This window comes from Meles meles, chromosome 19 (assembly GCF_922984935.1).
Source record: "Meles meles chromosome 19, mMelMel3.1 paternal haplotype, whole genome shotgun sequence".
In the NCBI taxonomy this organism is placed as follows: domain Eukaryota; kingdom Metazoa; phylum Chordata; class Mammalia; order Carnivora; family Mustelidae; genus Meles; species Meles meles.
In genome coordinates this window covers 48,889,487-48,906,999 of record NC_060084.1, presented here as the reverse complement: position 1 = coordinate 48,906,999, position 17,513 = coordinate 48,889,487, and the positions used below count along the sequence as shown (strand labels likewise).

Below are 17,513 nucleotides of genomic sequence, written 5' to 3'. Positions count from 1 at the left end.
GCCGGGGGTGGGGCGGGGAGGCGCGTGTAAACAGCGGCACGTGGACACAGATTTGGGGGTCGCGTCCACGCCCCTTTCCACAGAGACCGCACCGCTTGGGGCGGTGGGCGGAGCCGCGGGACGGCGGCTAGACAGGGTGACCCGACTGCATTCCTGGCCGGTGTGTCAGCGCCACTTCCCGCCCCCTCTGCAGTGATTTCGGATCCTATTCGAAAATCGGGGCGTCTCCCTTTCTCCGGGTGTGAGCGGCTTCCCAGAACGGAAGGAGGGTCAGGGGAAGGGGACGCGTACCCTCAGCCGGGGATCACCAGGCAGTTCCCCAGCGTGGGCGAGACACCCGGGCGCCGCCCCTGAGAACTCCGAACTACAATTCCCAGAGGACGCGAGGAGGGTAGACGCCCGACGTCCATCACGGAAGCTGCTGGGGATTGTAGTCCCAGCCTACGACTTTGGACTCCGTTGCTGGGAAAATCTGTAAAGATCCAACCCATCCTTTTTACCGACGGGGAGATTGAGGCTTAGAGACTCGAGGGGCTACTGATTTTGCGAGGCTCTCTTTTTGCCTTAGGGACGGGGCCTAGGAGCCTTCCCCATCCTCTAACCTTCTACCCCTTTGGTGGCGTCCAAATCTTCTTTGTACAAGGGGGAACCTAAACCTAGAGGGGTGGGGCAGGGATTCAGGAGGCTGTCTCCCTCAGTCACGGCGAGGTTAAAGTCGATTGTATCTACGTGGTCAGGTCGCCCTCGGCTTCCGGACCTCGCCCTTTCTGTCTGTGAAATGGATTTTCACTGATTCCCAAAGGGAACGTCTCAGGCTGCGTACTGCCCCTCCAGGACTACAAGTCCCAAGGTGCTCGAGGCGACCCCTACTCCCCCTCTCCTCCGGGACCCGCCTCCCAACAGCCGGAGTCACGTCGTCTAACCTGTTCCCGGCGCCTGCCCCGCCCCGTTCTCCGCTCCCCGCAGCCGGAGCCGGAGCCGGAGGAAGTCCCCCGTTGCCAGGATTTGCCCCGGATCCGTGAGTTCCACTCCACTGGGGTCCAGCGGCTCTGGAGGAGGCCGACACCGTGTCCCTGGGAGGACTGGGAGGGGACTCGGATGCCGAGTCCCAGGGCGGAATTGGGGGTGCGCAGATGCCAGGGTCCTTCGAAGGAAAGAAGTCATATTTACTGGGCAAAAGGAAAGGGGACTCTGATGCCTGAGTTCTTGGGGTGGAGGGCTCGGACGCCATGGTCCTGGGGAGACGCTGGAGCTGGGACCCCTGAGTCCCACGAATTGGGCACTCTCAGAAGTCCGAGGCTTTGAGTAGAATTGGGGTATTGGATCCCTGAGTCCTGGGCAGACATGACAAGACTCGGACTGACGGGGTTCTGGAAAGGGCGGCCATCCCTGACGCCCTCCAGCTGCTTTCTCCACCGAACCTCTAGGTCTCGAGACAGAATTAGGAGTGGGATGGGGATAGTGGAACTCGGGGCCCTGAAATGTAGCAGGACAAGCCCCCGAGGTCCCTTTGGAGGCTGGGTTCCGGCGCTCCCTACACTTTCCGGCTCTGGTGTGGGGGCCGGTGGAGGGGGACCGGGGCAGTTCTCCAACCTGCGTGCGGCTGCGAGATCCCCAACATATCATTAACCGGCGCGTCAGACTTGCCTAACCAGAGGAGGGACCGTCACCCCAGGGCGCCCCCTAGTGGGGGCGGGAGCCTCCCCTTACCCCTTGGAGGTGGGAAATATTTGGGGTTTGCCGAGGGGGTTCTAGAACCCAGGGCAAAATTCCAAAAGGTGGGATTGGATTCCGGGAGGCTTGCGTGGCTGGGCACTACACAGGCATGAGACTGAGAGGACAGTGGTAAACTGAGGCTGAGGTCACACAGGTAGAGTTGATTGGACTATGTGTCCCCTTTCTGAGCTGCGGTCTCAGATAGCAGAGCTGATTAGTTTAACTCCCTCTGCAGCTGCCTGGGGGACGGGATTCCATCCATTCCCACCAGATTTTCTGACTAACCTTCCTCCTCCTAGAGCTCCTTGCCCTGACCCGGAGGTGAGAAATGTCACCTCCACCCCCATCTGTCTGACCTGAGGTAGTGTGGGAGATAAGCGAGGGATAGAGGCTAATTCTGGAGGTGTGTGTCTGTCCTTGAAGCTGGGGGAGGGCAGGCATGGGCACCTCCCTCTGTCTGTCTCTCTCTTCTCTCCACCCCTACGTATCACGTGAGGGGATTGAACAAGGGGGTGGGGGAGGCAGGGGGTTCTGATGAGAGAGGGAAGAACTTCCGAATGTCTGGGCTTGAAGGGCATTCGGTGATAGCCTGAGATGAAATTAAAAATAATAACCAACCGTGGCTGCCAAGACAGAGCTCACAGCGCGCCAGGCTCAGCACTGGTAGGTAGGATGGCGTTGTTCCCACTGTCTACAGGGCACTGCCCGCAGGTGGTTTGCTGACTCCACCCCAGGCAATGACTTCTCTCTACTCCACTGGGGAAACTAAGGCTGGAGAGCAGGCACAGCCCACACCCTGGGCTTTTGCCACCTTCTCTCTGGAATCTTCCAGGGCATCCCATGCCCCTCCGCCTGAATTTTTGGGGATGACCACAAGCCAGAACTCACTAATGTACAAGGAGAATTTAGGATTTAGGAAGTTGAGACTCCAGGGGTCAAAGCCCAGGGCTTTTAGACTCTCAGGAAAAGTCAAAAGGCCTCTTTTGTGTAAAAAACGAGATCCCTCTGGGTCTTGAGCCCTCACTGTGTGTTAGACCCTGTGTTATCTTAATGAACAGCCCAGGAAGTTCCGTGATTAAGAATCCTCTATGTGTGAACTTTATTTGGTGCCCTGCGTTGTTCTAAACACAGTACAAAAATTATGTCACTCAAACCTTACACCCTTTTGAGGAGAGGGTATAAATTCCCCCATTATACACACGAGGAAACTGAGGCACAGAGAAACTATATAGCTAGTCCAGGGTAGAAACTTCGAGAAGGGAAGGCCCTAGCCTGTTCCACAGAGGGGGAACACCAAGTCCCGGAGAGGGTGGGGTCTCTGCCAGCGTCTGTCTGTCTAGACAGACGTGTAGGTTTCCAACCAGAGTACTCCCAGCCTAGCCTGGCACTCTGTCGCGGTTCCCACTGAGGATGATGATTCCTCCAGGAAGCCCGCCCGGGGTCCTTAACCCCGAAGAACTTGCTTGGCCTGGCTGTGTGCCTGAGACCCTGCGAACAGAGAGTTAGGGTTGGAGGGGGAAGGGGACAAGTGAGAGCTGGGGTTAGAAGGTACCCAGGGGTGGACTAGAGCCCGCAGGAGGGGGAGAGGGGAGCTGGAAGTGCAGGGCAGGGGCCTGGGAACAGAGGCGCGGCGCGCGCCGCCCTTGCGCCCCGCCCAGCCCCGCTCCTCTGCCGCGGGAGGTGAGGCACCTGCCCAGGCCCGCAGCGCATTCCCAGGGTCTGAGCTCAGGCGCTGTCCGCGTGACCCGGAGCGCCCCCTGGTGGCCCCGGCAGCCCGTCTGCCCGCACCAGTGCTGGGAGGGCCCCACGCCCAGCCTTGGCATTTCCTTAGAGCCAGAGGATGTCAGCATGGGATCTGAGAGTCTTAGAAATTCGGGAATCCTGAAATCCCCCAAAAGAACATCTCGCTGCCAAAATGCTGGCACTGGAGGCTGCATAGAACTGTTCGTTTTTATATTTTAGCAGACACAGAGTGTTTCCTGTGCATCTGAGGTTCTAAAAGCCCCGAGTTCTGACTCCTGTAGTTTCTACTTTCTGAGGCCTTGAGTTCTCAGAGCCTCATTCCTCTTGCACCTTCTGGCCAGTTGGATCCTCACTATAGCCCACTACAATGGATTGCTATATATCTTCGTTGTATGGATCAGGAGGCACTTCTGTCAGGGTCAGTGGTTCCCCAAGAGTTGAACCCCGGAAGTTTGGCTCCTTACTTGTGATCTTACCCACTGCCCTAACCGTGCATTCAGCTAGACTTTTAGGGCAGCGAATCCTGGGATAGATAGAAAATGGTGCAGGAAGAAGGAGAAATCTGAGCTAGTCAAACTGGAGAATTCTAGAATGTTCCAAAGATGGACTCTCGGACTCAGAATGTTTGGACAAAAGACTCTCAAGCTGAGAGTTTTAGGCTTTAATTACAACCTCTAGGTCCTTACAGTTTCTAGGGCTCTGAGACATTGAAGAGGCCTCTTAGAATATCTCCTTTGCCTCCTCCTTTCACTGTTGGGGAAACTGAGGCCTGAGAAGTGGATGGGACTTGTTGCCCAAGGTCACACACTCCCAACACACCCAAATGAACCACCAGCCCCAACAGGTTCTGTGCCAAGGCTTCCCAGACAGAGGCCAGAATCAGCATGCCCCAGCCCGCCCCACCGCCCACACCTGTACCTCCAAACCTAAGGGGTTGGTGCAGCCCGGGAAGGTAGCAAGGCTGGTGGGCGTGGTGGCTACCATGGGGATGGGGATGGTGCTGGCCTGACCGGTTCCTTGTGGCCTAGCTCTTTCCCACTGAGCTGGTGACCACAGAAGCCCAGCCACCCCCAGCCACCTCCCTGTTCTTCCTGTGAATGCTGGGTCTCCACGAGCAAGGTTGACTCTGGGGAGAGGAAGCTGAGTGGTCCCTGTCCTCTGGGACTCTGCCAAGTCTGGTCACAGCGACCCAGACTAAAAAGTTAGATCCAGGGGCGCCTGGGTGGCTCAGTGGTTTAAGCCTCTGCCTTTGGCTCAGGTCATGATCTCAGGGTCCTGGGATCGAGCCCCACATCGGGCTCTCTGCTCAGTGGGGAGCCTGTTTCTCCCTCTCTCTCTGCCTGCCTCTCTGCCTACTTGTGACCTCTCTCTGTCAAATAAATAAATAAAATTTTAAAAAAAAGTTAGATCCAGGTGTGAAACCTAATACCACCGACTCCTTGCAAGATATCTTGAACAGAGGGTTCTGAGCCCCACTTTTTTTGCCTGCTACTGTGATTTTGACCATCGCATGTGGTATTGGGTGCAAGCCCTTGGCACAGTTCTAGGAGGTTGTGGCCCTTCAGTTAAGAGTTGTTATTTTATTTCATTATGCTCTCAAGCAACTCTCACAGGTACATGGTAGGCAGCACAATTATTATTTAAAAAAATATATCCCTAGTGGGGCACCTGGGTGGCTCAGTCAGTTAAGCGGCTACCTTTGACTCAGGTCATGATCCTAGGGGTCCTGGGATTGAGCCTGCATCAGGCTCCCTGCTCGGCAGCCTGCTTTTCCCTCTGCCACTCCCCCTGCTTGCACTCGAGCTTTCTCTCTCAAGTAAATAAAAATCTTAAAAAAAAAAATAAAATAAAAAGATCTCTAGCATAAAAAAAATATATCCCTGGCATCTAGTGTCGTGCTTCCTGGTCCTAGTAGGCACTCGGTAATTGATGGTTACTTTTGTGTTCTTTGTTCCCTCAAATGCCTGGCTCACAGTAGATAATGAGTGGCTAATTGTTGAAGGAGTCATTCAAGTCTTATTAGGACTGACCTAGAAAGATGGACAGGAGCTATGTAAAGAGAGTGAATTGTCCAGAGCCATCCAGGAGGATTTGAAGGAGTTGGCATTTCCCAGCCAGGGAAGTGGCTGGGCATAGCGGTCCAGTGGAAGGACCTAGGAGAGTAAAGGCTCTGTCTGGCTTTTCTAGGACCCCTGGTGCCCTGCGGGTGGGATCTGAGAAGGCTTCCCTTCCCCCGCCCCCCCAACACACACGCCTCGGCAGGCGCCCCTCTTTGGCCGGCACCATGGACAGCGAGGCATTCCAGAGCACGAGGGACCTTCTGGACCTGAACTTCCAGTGTGAGCTGGGGTAGGGGGCGGGGCTTGCCCGGGAGGGGCCCTCAAGGGTAGAGGCGCGGCGCGCTGCCGGGAGGTCCCGGTCCTGACCGCTACTCCCACCTGCCCAGCTCTGGCCATGAAGCACATGGACCTGAAGCAGATGGAGCTGGACACGGCGGCGGCCAAGGTGGACGAGCTCACCAAACAGCTGGAGTCGCTGTGGTCAGACTCACCCACGCCTCCCGGCTCGCAGGCTGGAGCCCCCCCTAGGGTGAGCCTACTCGCCTCGGTCCCCACCTAGGCCCCCAAAGCCAGCCTTTTTCTGCCTAAGGTTCTGTCCCATCGGGCTGTACAGGCTATTTGAGGGCACTTGAAAGAAGGGACCAGTATAAATGGACATCTAACAGGACCCTTGGGAAAAAAGGGTCTTTTTGTTAGAGGCAGAAAGGCACTGTGTGGGCTAGCCTCAGTCCTGATTTCAGGACCTCTCACCAGGGCTCCCTGTGCCTCACTCTCCAGCCCTGCTCCAACTCCCCTAGGTTAATTTCCAATGACTCCTTTTGGTCTCCTACTAACCCCTACATTAATATCTCCTTTGCCCCCTCAATGTCCTGGCTTCCGCACAGCCGTCCCGGTACAGCTCCAGCCCGGTCCCCGAGTCCTTCAGCAGCCGCGGGTCTCCCCGGAAGGCGGCCACCGACGGTGCAGACACCTCATTCGGACGCTCCGAGAGTGCCCCGACTCTGCACCCCTACAGCCCGCTGTCCCCTAAAGGCCGGCCCTCATCACCGCGCACCCCGCTCTACCTGCAGCCGGATGCCTACGGCACCCTGGACCGAGCGCCCTCGCCCCGGCCCCGCGCCTTCGATGGCACAGGCGGCTCCCTCGGCCGTGCGCCCTCCCCGCGGCCGGGATCCGGCCCGCTCCGCCAGCAGGGACCCCCTACGCCCTTCGACTTCCTGGGCCGCGCGGGTTCTCCTCGGGGCAGCCCCCTGGCGGAGGGACCCCAGGCCTTCTTCCCGGAGCGCGGGCCCTCGCCACGCCCCCAGACCTCAGCCTACGATGCGTCCGTGGCCTTTGGGAGCCCCCTACTGGGCGCGGGCGGTAGCGCTTTCGCTCCACCTCTGCGCGCTCAAGGTGAACGAGGGGGCCTCGTTTGTCGGGTGAGAGGGATGCGGGCATGGGACTGGCCTCCTGGTATATCCCGATTCGCCCTCTTCCTAGACGACTTAACGCTGCGCCGGCGGCCCCCCAAAGCCTGGAATGAGTCTGACCTAGACGTGGCATATGAGAAGAAATCTTCGCAGACAGCGAGCTACGAACGTGAGTGGTGGGAGGCCAGAGGAGGCGGGGAGCCCGGAGAGGCAGCCCCCAGACCCTAATGATTCGCGCCTTGCAGGCTTGGACGTCTTCTCGCGGCCCGCTTCGCCCGGCCTGCAGCTGTTACCCTGGAGAGAGAGCAGCCTGGATGGGCTGGGGGCCACCAGCAAGGTGAGGGGGGGCTGGAGAGGGCGGGGCTGGGGGCCAGGGGCCAGAAGTGCAGTCAGGACCCCCTTCCATTCCCGGCTGCACCCCCAGTCCTCCGGCCCTCCACCCCAGGCTCTTCCTTCTTTATCCTGGATTTCCATCCCCCCATTCCTAACTCCCCTTTCCCTCACTCCCTCTGGTGTCCCTCACCTTCTCTCCCTTCTTGACCTTTTGTCCTTACCTCCTTCCCCCTCCTCCTTTATCATTCCCTCCCCCTAACTTCTTCCCACCTGAGCCCCTTCTTTCCTCCTTCCTTCCTTCTCCCCCAGGACAACCTCACCAGCGCCACTCTGCCCCGCAATTACAAGGTCTCCCCTCTGGCCAACGACCGACGTTCTGATGTGGGCAGCTACCGAAGATCGCTGGGCTCCCCGGCGCCGTCAGGCACTTTGCCCCGCAGCTGGCAGCCTGTCAGCCGCATCCCCATGCCCCCGTCCAGCCCCCAGCCCCGCGGAGCCCCACGCCAGCGCCCCATCCCTCTCAGCATGATATTCAGGCTGCAGAATGCCTTCTGGGAGCATGGGGCCAGCAGGGCCATGCTCCCTGGCTCCCCCATCTTCTCCAGAGCACCCCCACCTAAGCTGCCTCCCCAGTCCCAGGCACCCCCTCAGCCCCAGGCACCCCCTCAGCCCCAGCCCCCAGCCCCTCCCCAGCCCCAGCCCCAGCCTCAACCCCCTGTCCCAGCCCCGCAACTTCCCCAACAGACTTGGCCCTCTGTGAACGAAGGTGAGTCAGCAGTGGGGGACCCAGAAGGCTGGTTAGAGGGAGGACAAGTGGCTGGGGACCAGAACAGCTTGGGGAGCCATCACAGCCAGACACCCATTTCCAGACACTGTCCCCGCACAGAGCGAGGCTAGAGGAGCTTGGGAATTCATTCAGGAGCTAGGGGGAGCACGGTGGTTAAGTGTGGACCCTGGAATCAGACTGCCTGGCTCCATGCTGTGTGACCTTGGATAAGTCACTTAACCTCTCTGGACCTCAGTTTCTTTGAGTGTAGAGGGTGATAGAGCCCATCTTATTATGGTATTAGATTATTTAATCTATATAAAGTCATTAAAATAGAGCCTGATGTGGAAAGATTTCAATAGCTATTATATTAGTTATTATAATCCTTAATATGTTTGTGTCTGTGAGACCAGCCCAGGGCCTAGAGTTAAAGCCAAATGGGCTTTGAGCCCCTCTCCCCTGCTGACTTGCTCTATGAGTCAGGATAAACTAGCTGACCTATCTGAGCTTCTGTTTTGTCATCTGTGGATTGTGAGGGACACTATCAGGCACCAGGATTCTAGTCCCAGCATGCATATCCTGCCTGAAAGGGTAGGCAAGGAAGTTCTTAGGATCTCAGCGAGTCAAGGCCATCGTGATGGTGGGAGCACAAAATTCTGAAGTCAGAGGGACCAGTCACAGCCAAGTGGCTTTGGGCAATTGACTTGCGCTCCCTGACGCTCAGCTTCCCTCCCTGTAATAAGGAAATGATAGCAGGTTCTACCTCTCCAGGTAGTGGTGAGATTTCAGTTAAGACAAGCGCACAATCATATATGATTCACAGCCCATGGTATGTAGCCCAGAGAGAGCAAGGAACTGCCCTGAGGTCACACAGCAAATCGGATGCTGGCTGCGGGTCCTGAAAGTTGTAGACTTGGAGAGGGGAGTCATGGGGTTCTCCCAGGCACCCGTTCGCTGATGGGTTTCTTGTTCCCTCTAGGCCCCCCCAAACCTCCCCCGGAGCTGGAGCCCGAGCCCGAGCTGGAGGGGCTGCTGGTACCAGTGCTGGAGGGCGGTGATGCAGATGAAGGCGCTGTAACTCGGCCCCTCAGCCCCACGAGGCTGCAGCCAGCCCTGCCCCCTGAGGCGCAGTCAGTGCCCGAGCTGGAGGAGGTGGCACGGGTGCTGGCAGAGATACCGCGCCCCCTCAAACGCAGGGGCTCCATGGAGCAGAGCCCCGCTGTAGCCCTGCCCCCCACCCACAAGAAGCAGTATCAGCAGATCATCAGCCGCCTCTTCCATCGGCATGGCGGGCCGGGGGGACCTGAGCCCGAACTGTCCTCCATCAGTGAGGGATCCGAAGCACGGGCAGGACCTCCTGCTCCCGCCCCACCAGCTCCCATCCCACCCCCGGCCCTGCCTCAGGTCAGCCCACCAGAGCAGCTGCAGAGCATGGTAAGTAAGACAGGAGGACACCGGGGTCTATTAGCACATGGAGGTGCCCCTTCCCTTTTAGGACAGAACGTGGCAATGGCACGCCTCACATCTGCCTCTTCCTATTGGCCAGGGACCCGGCTGCAAGGGAGGCTGGGAAATGTAGTCTTTAATCTAGGAGTCACCTGTGTTCTGAAGACAGGGAGAGTGTCTTGGGAGAGGCATTCGCAAGTCTTGGCCACACAGAGACTTTCTCTGCTCCTCTCCAATCACCTGCTTCCCCCCAACCACCGCCACCCCAGGGCATCCCTTCAGGAATCTTGGACTCTTACCACCTGGAAATGAGTGCGTCAGTGGGTTTATTCCAGGACCTTGCCTGAGGCAAGGCAGTCACCATAATGAATGGTCTCTCGTGTCTGCCTTCTCTGGGAATTGATCTCTCCTCTCAGACCTCAGCACGCCTGTGCTGCGGCTAGAAATGGCGACTCAGAACGACCTCTCGCTTCCAGCGCATGGTGTCCTCTGATGCTTCTCAGAGGTGCTTTCATTCAAAATTGTGAGAGCAAGTCTCTGGTCTCTGAGGTTGTGGGTGTGGTGATTAAGGGCACCAGCTGCAGAGCTAGGCTGCCCAGTTCAAATCCCGGCTCCATGCCGCTTATCAGCTGTGCAACCTTGTGCAAGATGCTTAGCCTCTCTGGGCCTCAGTGTCTTCCTCTGTAAAATGGGGATGAGAGAAACCATAGAGTTGCTTGGAGCATTACATACATGGATATAGCGCTTAGAATAGTGCCTGGCTCTTAACTGTTAATCACTATTCTTATTGTTAGTATTTGACCAGGGGATGGTGGCCTTTGAAACTTTATCCAGTCCCTGCATCTTGGCCGGGGCATGGGTGGCGTGTATGGAACAGTCCTGTTCTCTCAGTGTGGATGGACAGAGTGAGGGGAGCGATTCCAAGAGAAGAAGCAGAGGCCAGGTTGACACCCCAAAATGCCTATTCCCAAGCCAGGAAAGGTTGAGTTCCAGGATCTTGAGATCAAGAATGGAAGAATGAAATCACTTATGGGATCACAAAGTCCTGGCCATAAAGAAACTTGAAAATTCACAGAATTCAAGAATTAAATCCTGTTCTCTGTCTCAGAACAGTGAACCTTTGGAATCCTAGAGTGCTGAAGTTTCAAAGAACAGGATCTTAGAATTTAGAAGTCAGTAACACTGGCCCTGGTTATTAACTGATTTGTGAAGTCACCAAACTGAAAATTCTCATTTGAGTCAGGAAATCACAGATTAGTGCACTAATATGTTGAAATACAGAATTCTGTTTTATTATTATTATTTTTTAAACATTTTATTTATTTGACAGAGAGATCACAAGTAGTCAGAGAGGCAGGCAGAGAGAGAGGAGGAAGCAGGCTCCCTGTGGAGCAGAGAGCCCGATGCGGGGCTCCATCCCAGGACCCTGGGATTATGATCTGAGCCGAAGGCGAGGCTTCAACCCACTGAGCCACCCAGGCGCCCCTATTTTATTATTTTTGAAAGAGTATTTTTCAAAAATTTTTATTTATTTGTGGTAGAGTACAGGGTGCAGAGGGAGAGGGAGAAGCTGACTCCCTGCTGAGCAGGGAGCCTGATGCAGGACTCGATCCCAGGACCCTGAGATCATGACCTGAGCCGAAGGCAGACACTTCACTGACTGAGCCACCCAGGCGTCCCTAAAGAGTATTTTTTAAAAGTAATCTCTACACCCATCATGGGGCTTGAAGTCACAGCCCCAAGATCAAGAATCTCAGCTGTACCAACCGAGCCAGCTACGTACCCTAGAATTATATTGTAAATGAACATTTTCCACTAGAAAAGTAAATACACAAACACCATAGTAAGTAGGAGGAAATAGAAAAAAAGGAATAAAGAGGCCAAAAATCACAGCATTCAGAACGGTGATTAACATTTTTTTTTAAAGATTTTATTTTTATTTATTTGACAGAGAGAGATCACAAGTAGGCAGAAGGAAATTCTAACCATAAAATATTAAAGTTTCCATAGAATCTTGGGAATGCAATGACTTAGGTCTTCAGCAATTGGCCATGGTGTAAGTTAGCCTTCCTAGACTTACAGCATTTGAAATAGCTGAACCTCAGAGAATTTTGAAATCCATGGCTCTTGGGATCTCCAAATTCCGGGATCTTGAGATCATCGACTTTAAAGACCAGAATCACAAAATGCTACAAGCTCCGAATAAATGAACCTTGTAGGAGGACCTGTGGACATCAAAAATAAGAAAGCACAAGGAATAAGAGGCTAAACATTCTCATTCCGAACATCTGGAATTAACACTGGACAACAGTTTGTTATGTGGGTTTCATAGCATTTATGTTTTATAAAAGCACTAAGATTGAGGACGGGTTGAATACCTACCTGGCTTCTACAATCATCAACTTGGTGGTCTGCCAGCTTCCTTTTGGGCCTCAGGGGTCAAAATCCAGATTCCCTGACTATTGTAGGGAATCAAAGGCTATAGAACTGAGGCGTCCCTTTCCCCATGGCCGGCGGGACTCGGGCTCTGTACCTCCATGCCTTCCAGTCCCAGCCCCACTCCGTCTAGTTGGATGACCTGGGGCGGCTGCGGCCGGGTTCCTGAAACTCTGTTTTCCTCTCTATAAGTAGTGGGTATATTAATAATCCCCCCCCCGCAAGTCACCGGAGCCACCGCCCCCACCCATTTCCCCAGGAGATGCGCTCGGTGCTGCGGAAGGCTGGCTCCCCGCGCAAGGTTCGCCGCGCGCGCCTCAACCCGCTTGTGCTCCTGCTGGACGCCGCGCTGACCGGTGAGCTGGACGTGGTGCAGCAGGCGGTGAAGGAGGTGAGTGCTGCCCGAGTGCAGGGCAGGCGGGGTGGAAGCGGTGTTGGAGGGGTAGTGCTGGGGACTGAGCCTCCGCCTCTGGGTCCCCCGCCCACCCAGATGAATGACCCGAGCCAGCCCAATGAGGAGGGCATCACCGCCCTGCACAACGCCATCTGCGGCGCCAACTACCCCATCGTGGACTTCCTCATCGCGGCCGGTGCCAACGTCAACTCCCCCGACAGCCATGGCTGGTGAGCCCTGACCCTGACCCTTACCTGGCGGGCGCTGCGTGGGTGCGGGGCGGGACCACGCTGCGGGCCCGGGTACCCGCGGGCAAATGCGCGGCCACTCACGCACGCCTCCACGCCTAGGACACCATTGCACTGCGCAGCGTCGTGCAACGACACGGCCATCTGCACGGCGCTGGTGCAGCACGGCGCAGCCATCTTCGCCACCACGCTCAGTGACGGAGCCACCGCCATCGAGAAGTGCGACCCCTACCGCGAGGGTTACGCTGACTGCGCCACTTACCTGGCAGGTTCGAGGCTCGCCTCTGGAGGAGAGAAGGAGGTGGTGGGGACCCAGGCCGCCCTGCTGGCCATTGCGGAGGGGGAAGGGGCAAGACTGCCGGTTGCGGGAGAGAAGATGTGGGGACTGTACCAGCCAGGTAGCAGTTCACAAAGGAAGGGCGGTGGGATGGACCACCTGCGGGAAAGCTGGACTGGTCCTCCCACCTGGCAGGTGCGTGTGTGTGTGGTGAGCAGGTGTGTGGGGTGAGCAGGTGTGTGGGGTGAGCAGACTGCCAACCTCATGGGCTGGGGGACTTGGGCACTGTGCCATGCAAACTGGACACCTATGGAAAGAAGGGTGGTCTTGGAGATTGCACTGTTCACCTGCTTTCTCTCCCGAGGGCATGAGGGGATTGGACATTCCAACAATACCATTTACCTGGCATAGGGCTGGGCAGGTGGGCTGTGCTACCTGTGGGAGACACAGGGCCACACCGTTGGCAGGTGAGGCTTCCCTTAGGAGGGGGAGGGCAGATCACCTAAGCAGGTGATGGGAGGAAGTCGGTAGCCTGTATCAAGGGAGTGTGTAGAGCGTCCCTGTTACACACCTAGGGTGGGTGGGCAGATTGTGTCATAGGGTGGATGGGATGAGGAACATCACTGGGCTGGAGTAAGTCAGGCTCTAGGATCTGGGGGTGGGACAATGTTTTTGAGAGGTGAGCCACCTAATGGCAGAAACTGGATGAGAGCCTTGGGGCTTGTGGGTGAGCACGGGTAGACGGGGACTGCACCACGGGGGCACGAAATAGACTAAGCTTCGGGGTGGGGCATTGGCCCTTACACATTGGTACAGGGAGGTGGAGCCTATGAGATGGGGCGCTTGGACTGTTTGGCCTGCCTCCGACGACGTGGAGAGTTCTATGAGGATCAAGTAGAGATTGGACACAACACCTGGCAGGGAAGGAAGGCGGAACCGAAAGCCAGTGGACTGAACCACTAGAAAGAGGGAGCAGCGTGGACTGTACCATTTGGAAGAGGGGGGCTAAATTCTTGATGGAAATTTTACCACTTAACGGGGCAGGGAAGAGGGTGGGCTGTACCCTCTTGAGACGTTATTGCATCCTCTGGAGATTTTGTCACTTGGGGAGGGGGAAAGCAGTGTTGGACTCACCATCTGGGAAGGGGGAGGTGGGACCACTTAGTGGGAGGTAGGGAAGGGCTGTACCATCGATGGGGGCGTTGAGATTATGGAAACTGTACGGGGGGGGGGGGGCGGTATACAACCGACCGCACCTCTGGGAGTGACGCAGGGACTTGACGATGTCCAAGAGGGGATGGCGACCATTGACCCTGCCTTGGGACTTGGAGGCCCCAGTTTGATGCACCCTGATATCCTTGAATGTCAGAGAGTGGCCAGTTCTGGGCAGCTGACTCCAGCTCAAGGCGCCCCTCTCCAGACGGGGTACCCAACTTTGCTGTGTATGTGTGTGTTGGGGCGGGGGGTGCCACATCCCAGGGCCGGTCCCTGTCCTCAGCGTATCTTGTGTCCTGAGTGTTCTGACGCCTCCAGCCCTCCATCCCCACCAGGTGCTCACAGCCCCTGCGGGTTCGTGTTTCAGATGTGGAGCAGAGCATGGGGCTGATGCATAACGGGGTGGTGTACGCCCTCTGGGACTACAGCGCGGAGTTCGGGGATGAGCTGTCCTTCCGCGAGGGCGAGTCGGTCACCGTGCTGCGGAGGGACGGACCCGAGGAGACCGACTGGTGGTGGGCTGCGCTGCATGGGCAGGAGGGCTACGTACCTCGTAACTACTTTGGGGTGAGCAAAAAAAAAAATCTCTTCTACAAAGAAGAGATATTGTATCGGAATCCTGGGGCTATTTGGGGAAAAGGGTGATTCTGGGGGAAAAAATGAGTAAGAGAGACAGTCCATTATACTGGGGGCGTGGTAGGTCAGAAGAGTCCATTACGGGTCTGCAGGGAATGAGAAAAACCAATTATAATAACGTAAGGGAGGTAAAGGAGAGCGCCCCTTAGAGTTGGGAGAGAAAGTGCCCCTTCCCTTTGGTACTTTGTGGGGAACTCACTGCCTGACTAGTTATTTGGTTCGTGCGCAATTTTTTTTTTATCATCCTTAATTATATTACTGGGGAGGCAAGGAAGAATGTATTTTAGCCAAGGGAAGCCATGAAGAATCCTATTTTAGGTAGGCACCAGGGGAAGTTAAAAGAATTGTGTATTACTGGTGTAGTGGGGAGGAAGCTTTTGTTGCACTGCCCCGGGGAGGGAGAGGAAGATTCCATTATTAAAAGGATGGTAGAATTGAGGGAGATTGTACTAGGTTAAGGGAAGAGACCAGAAGATCCCGTTATATTCCTAGAAGAGAAGATTCTTGTAATTTGGGGATGGGTGGAGGTAGGTCTGAAGGGGAGAGCCACCGTGGTAGGGAGAGGCAGGTATTCATTTCATGGCAGAATGGAAGCCTCAGAAAATTACATTTCATCAGCTCTAGGCTCCATCTGGTGCTTGGTGGTGACAGGGGCCTTGGGGATTCTGGAGCAAATCCTCAAGGGGAAGGAGTCCGTTAGGAAGGGAGGGGAGGATGGAGACAGCCCATCTGTTTGGGGATGGATTAAGTGACTCCATTAAATTTGGGGGTAGGAGGAAGGAGGGAGAGTTCCTGGTGTCTAAAGATTCTGCCTTCCCTCAGCTCTTCCCCAGGGTGAAGACTCAGAGGAATAAGGTCTAGCTGCACAGAAGGTCATTGCCAAGGGAGGCAGGAGCGGGCAGCCCTGCCTTTGCCCCAGACCTCTCCTCAGTAACTGCTGCATCTCCTTGGGCCCCAAGCCCTACTGGGGTGGGGTCCTCACCTCCAGCCCTCTGCTTCCCTGGAAGCCCAGGGGAGAAGGAGAACCTCAGCCTTAAGTTTAGAAGCTGCCTTAGCCATGGGAGATCACCTTGGGGCTGGGAATCATCGGAGGTATGAATATGCCTTAATATGCCTGTGAATATGCCTTAAAAACCAAATAGTACCAGGGCATCAGGCTGGCTCAATCAAAAGTGGGGTCATGAGTTTGATTCCCCTCCTCCCCCAGCCTCCTCCATTTGCCAAATCAGATCCTGTCCAAAGTGCCTCCCACTCCTGCTGCCAACCCCTCCCACCCCTTCCAAACAAGCCAACATACCATCCTAGGAGAGCCTGGGGTGTGTCACTTCCACCGGATTTCCCGGGAGTCACCTCTGCCCTCAGCTCTCCAGGCCTGGGCGAGACACACTGGTCCCCACCTCTCCCCCCTCAAGTGCCTTCACTCAGTGCCGGTTTTATAACCAAATGGGGACATTTTCCTTCTAAATAAAGGTAGTTTGCACAGAAATGGACTGCCCTCTCTTTAGATCCCCTTCTGACCTAATAAGTGCTCATCACCCTTACTGTGTTTGACAAACCGGTTTTAAGGAAGCCCCTTTCTAAGGGATTTCTGTCATGAAAATCCAGTCCTCCTTCTTCCAAACACATCTTTTTTTGTGTGGGTTTTTTTGGGGGAGGGGGGGATTTTGATTTTTTTTTTTTTTGAGTGTCTCAATCTTTTTTCATGTTTTGGATTCTTCTTTTATGTCTTTAAACATTTTAAGCTTATTTTATAGTATATGTATGATAATTCTACCATCTGAAGTATGGAGCCATCTACTTCTATCATCCGCTGTGTCTGCTGGTTCTCGCTCATGGTGGATTGTTCCCTCCCGTATGTTGAAATTACGGTTTGGGAGACCATCTTCGACGGGGCTTTGTCTTCCTGTAATCCATGTGGCCTTGTTGAGGGTATGACCCTGAAGAGGGACTTTCCTTTGCTCCTGCCCCAATTCTTTACTGTGTAAACTGATTTTTGGTAAAGCACAGACGTAGGTCTCCTCTGCGTACTTCTTGACAAATCCTAAGGCAACAGCATTGTTGTTGTCTGAGATGTCCAGTACAAATAGCCACCAACCTCATGTGGCTGTTTAAATTTCAGTTAATTAAAATTAAATAAAAACTCAGGATCATTTCTCAGTCACTTTTCTAGTGCTCGGTTGCCATGTGTGGCCAGTGGCTACCATTTGGGGCAGTGCAGATAGAGAACATTTTCATCATCCCAGAAAGTTCTACTGGGTAGAGCGGATACACAACATTTCCAGTATATGGAAGCCTCTTCCCAGTCAACCACAGTTGTGATTTCTATCACTGTTGATTAGTTTTCATGAATATACTTTATTTTTATTATTATTTTTTAAGATTTAGTTCATTCATTTGAGACAGAGAGTGAGTAAGAGAGACAGAAGGAGCAGGGGAAGTGGGAGAGGGAGAAGCAGACTCCCCGCTGAGCAGGGACCCCCCCCCACCGCAGGACTCGATCCCAGGACCTGGGATCATGACCAGAGCCAAAGGCAGATGCTTCACCGACTGAGCTACCCAGGTACCCCTGTGAATATACCTTAAAAACCAAATAGTACCAGGGCACCAGGCTGGCTCAGTCAAAAGTGGGGTCATGAGTTTGATTCCCACATTGGGTATAGAGATTACTGAAAAAAAGAAAAAAAAACTATACTAAAATATTTATGAGAAGAAAGCAGTCCTCTGCGCCATCTCTCTCCACTCCCTTCTGTTCTCTAGAGACCCCTTTCAATGGCTTTATCTGTTTCTTCTAGTATTTTCTCCCATGTTTCTAAATGTGCTGATACGCTATT

The 17,513-nt window shown here is 54.9% G+C and overlaps 1 protein-coding gene across 1 annotated transcript; it reads left to right on the top strand.

The window, feature by feature from the left end:
- Positions 1-656: 656 nt before the first annotated feature.
- Positions 657-16,986, top strand: PPP1R13L (protein phosphatase 1 regulatory subunit 13 like). The gene is made up of 13 exons (XM_045987627.1): positions 657-1,018; positions 5,647-5,798; positions 5,906-6,048; positions 6,404-6,914; positions 7,002-7,100; positions 7,177-7,268; positions 7,574-8,030; positions 9,010-9,464; positions 12,172-12,303; positions 12,403-12,536; positions 12,657-12,823; positions 14,414-14,613; positions 15,505-16,986. The coding sequence occupies exons 2-13, from the start codon at positions 5,744-5,746 to the stop codon at positions 15,541-15,543; spliced, it is 2,484 nt and encodes an 827-aa protein (XP_045843583.1). The 5' UTR covers positions 657-1,018; positions 5,647-5,743; the 3' UTR covers positions 15,544-16,986.
- The last annotated feature ends 527 nt before the right edge of the window (positions 16,987-17,513 follow it).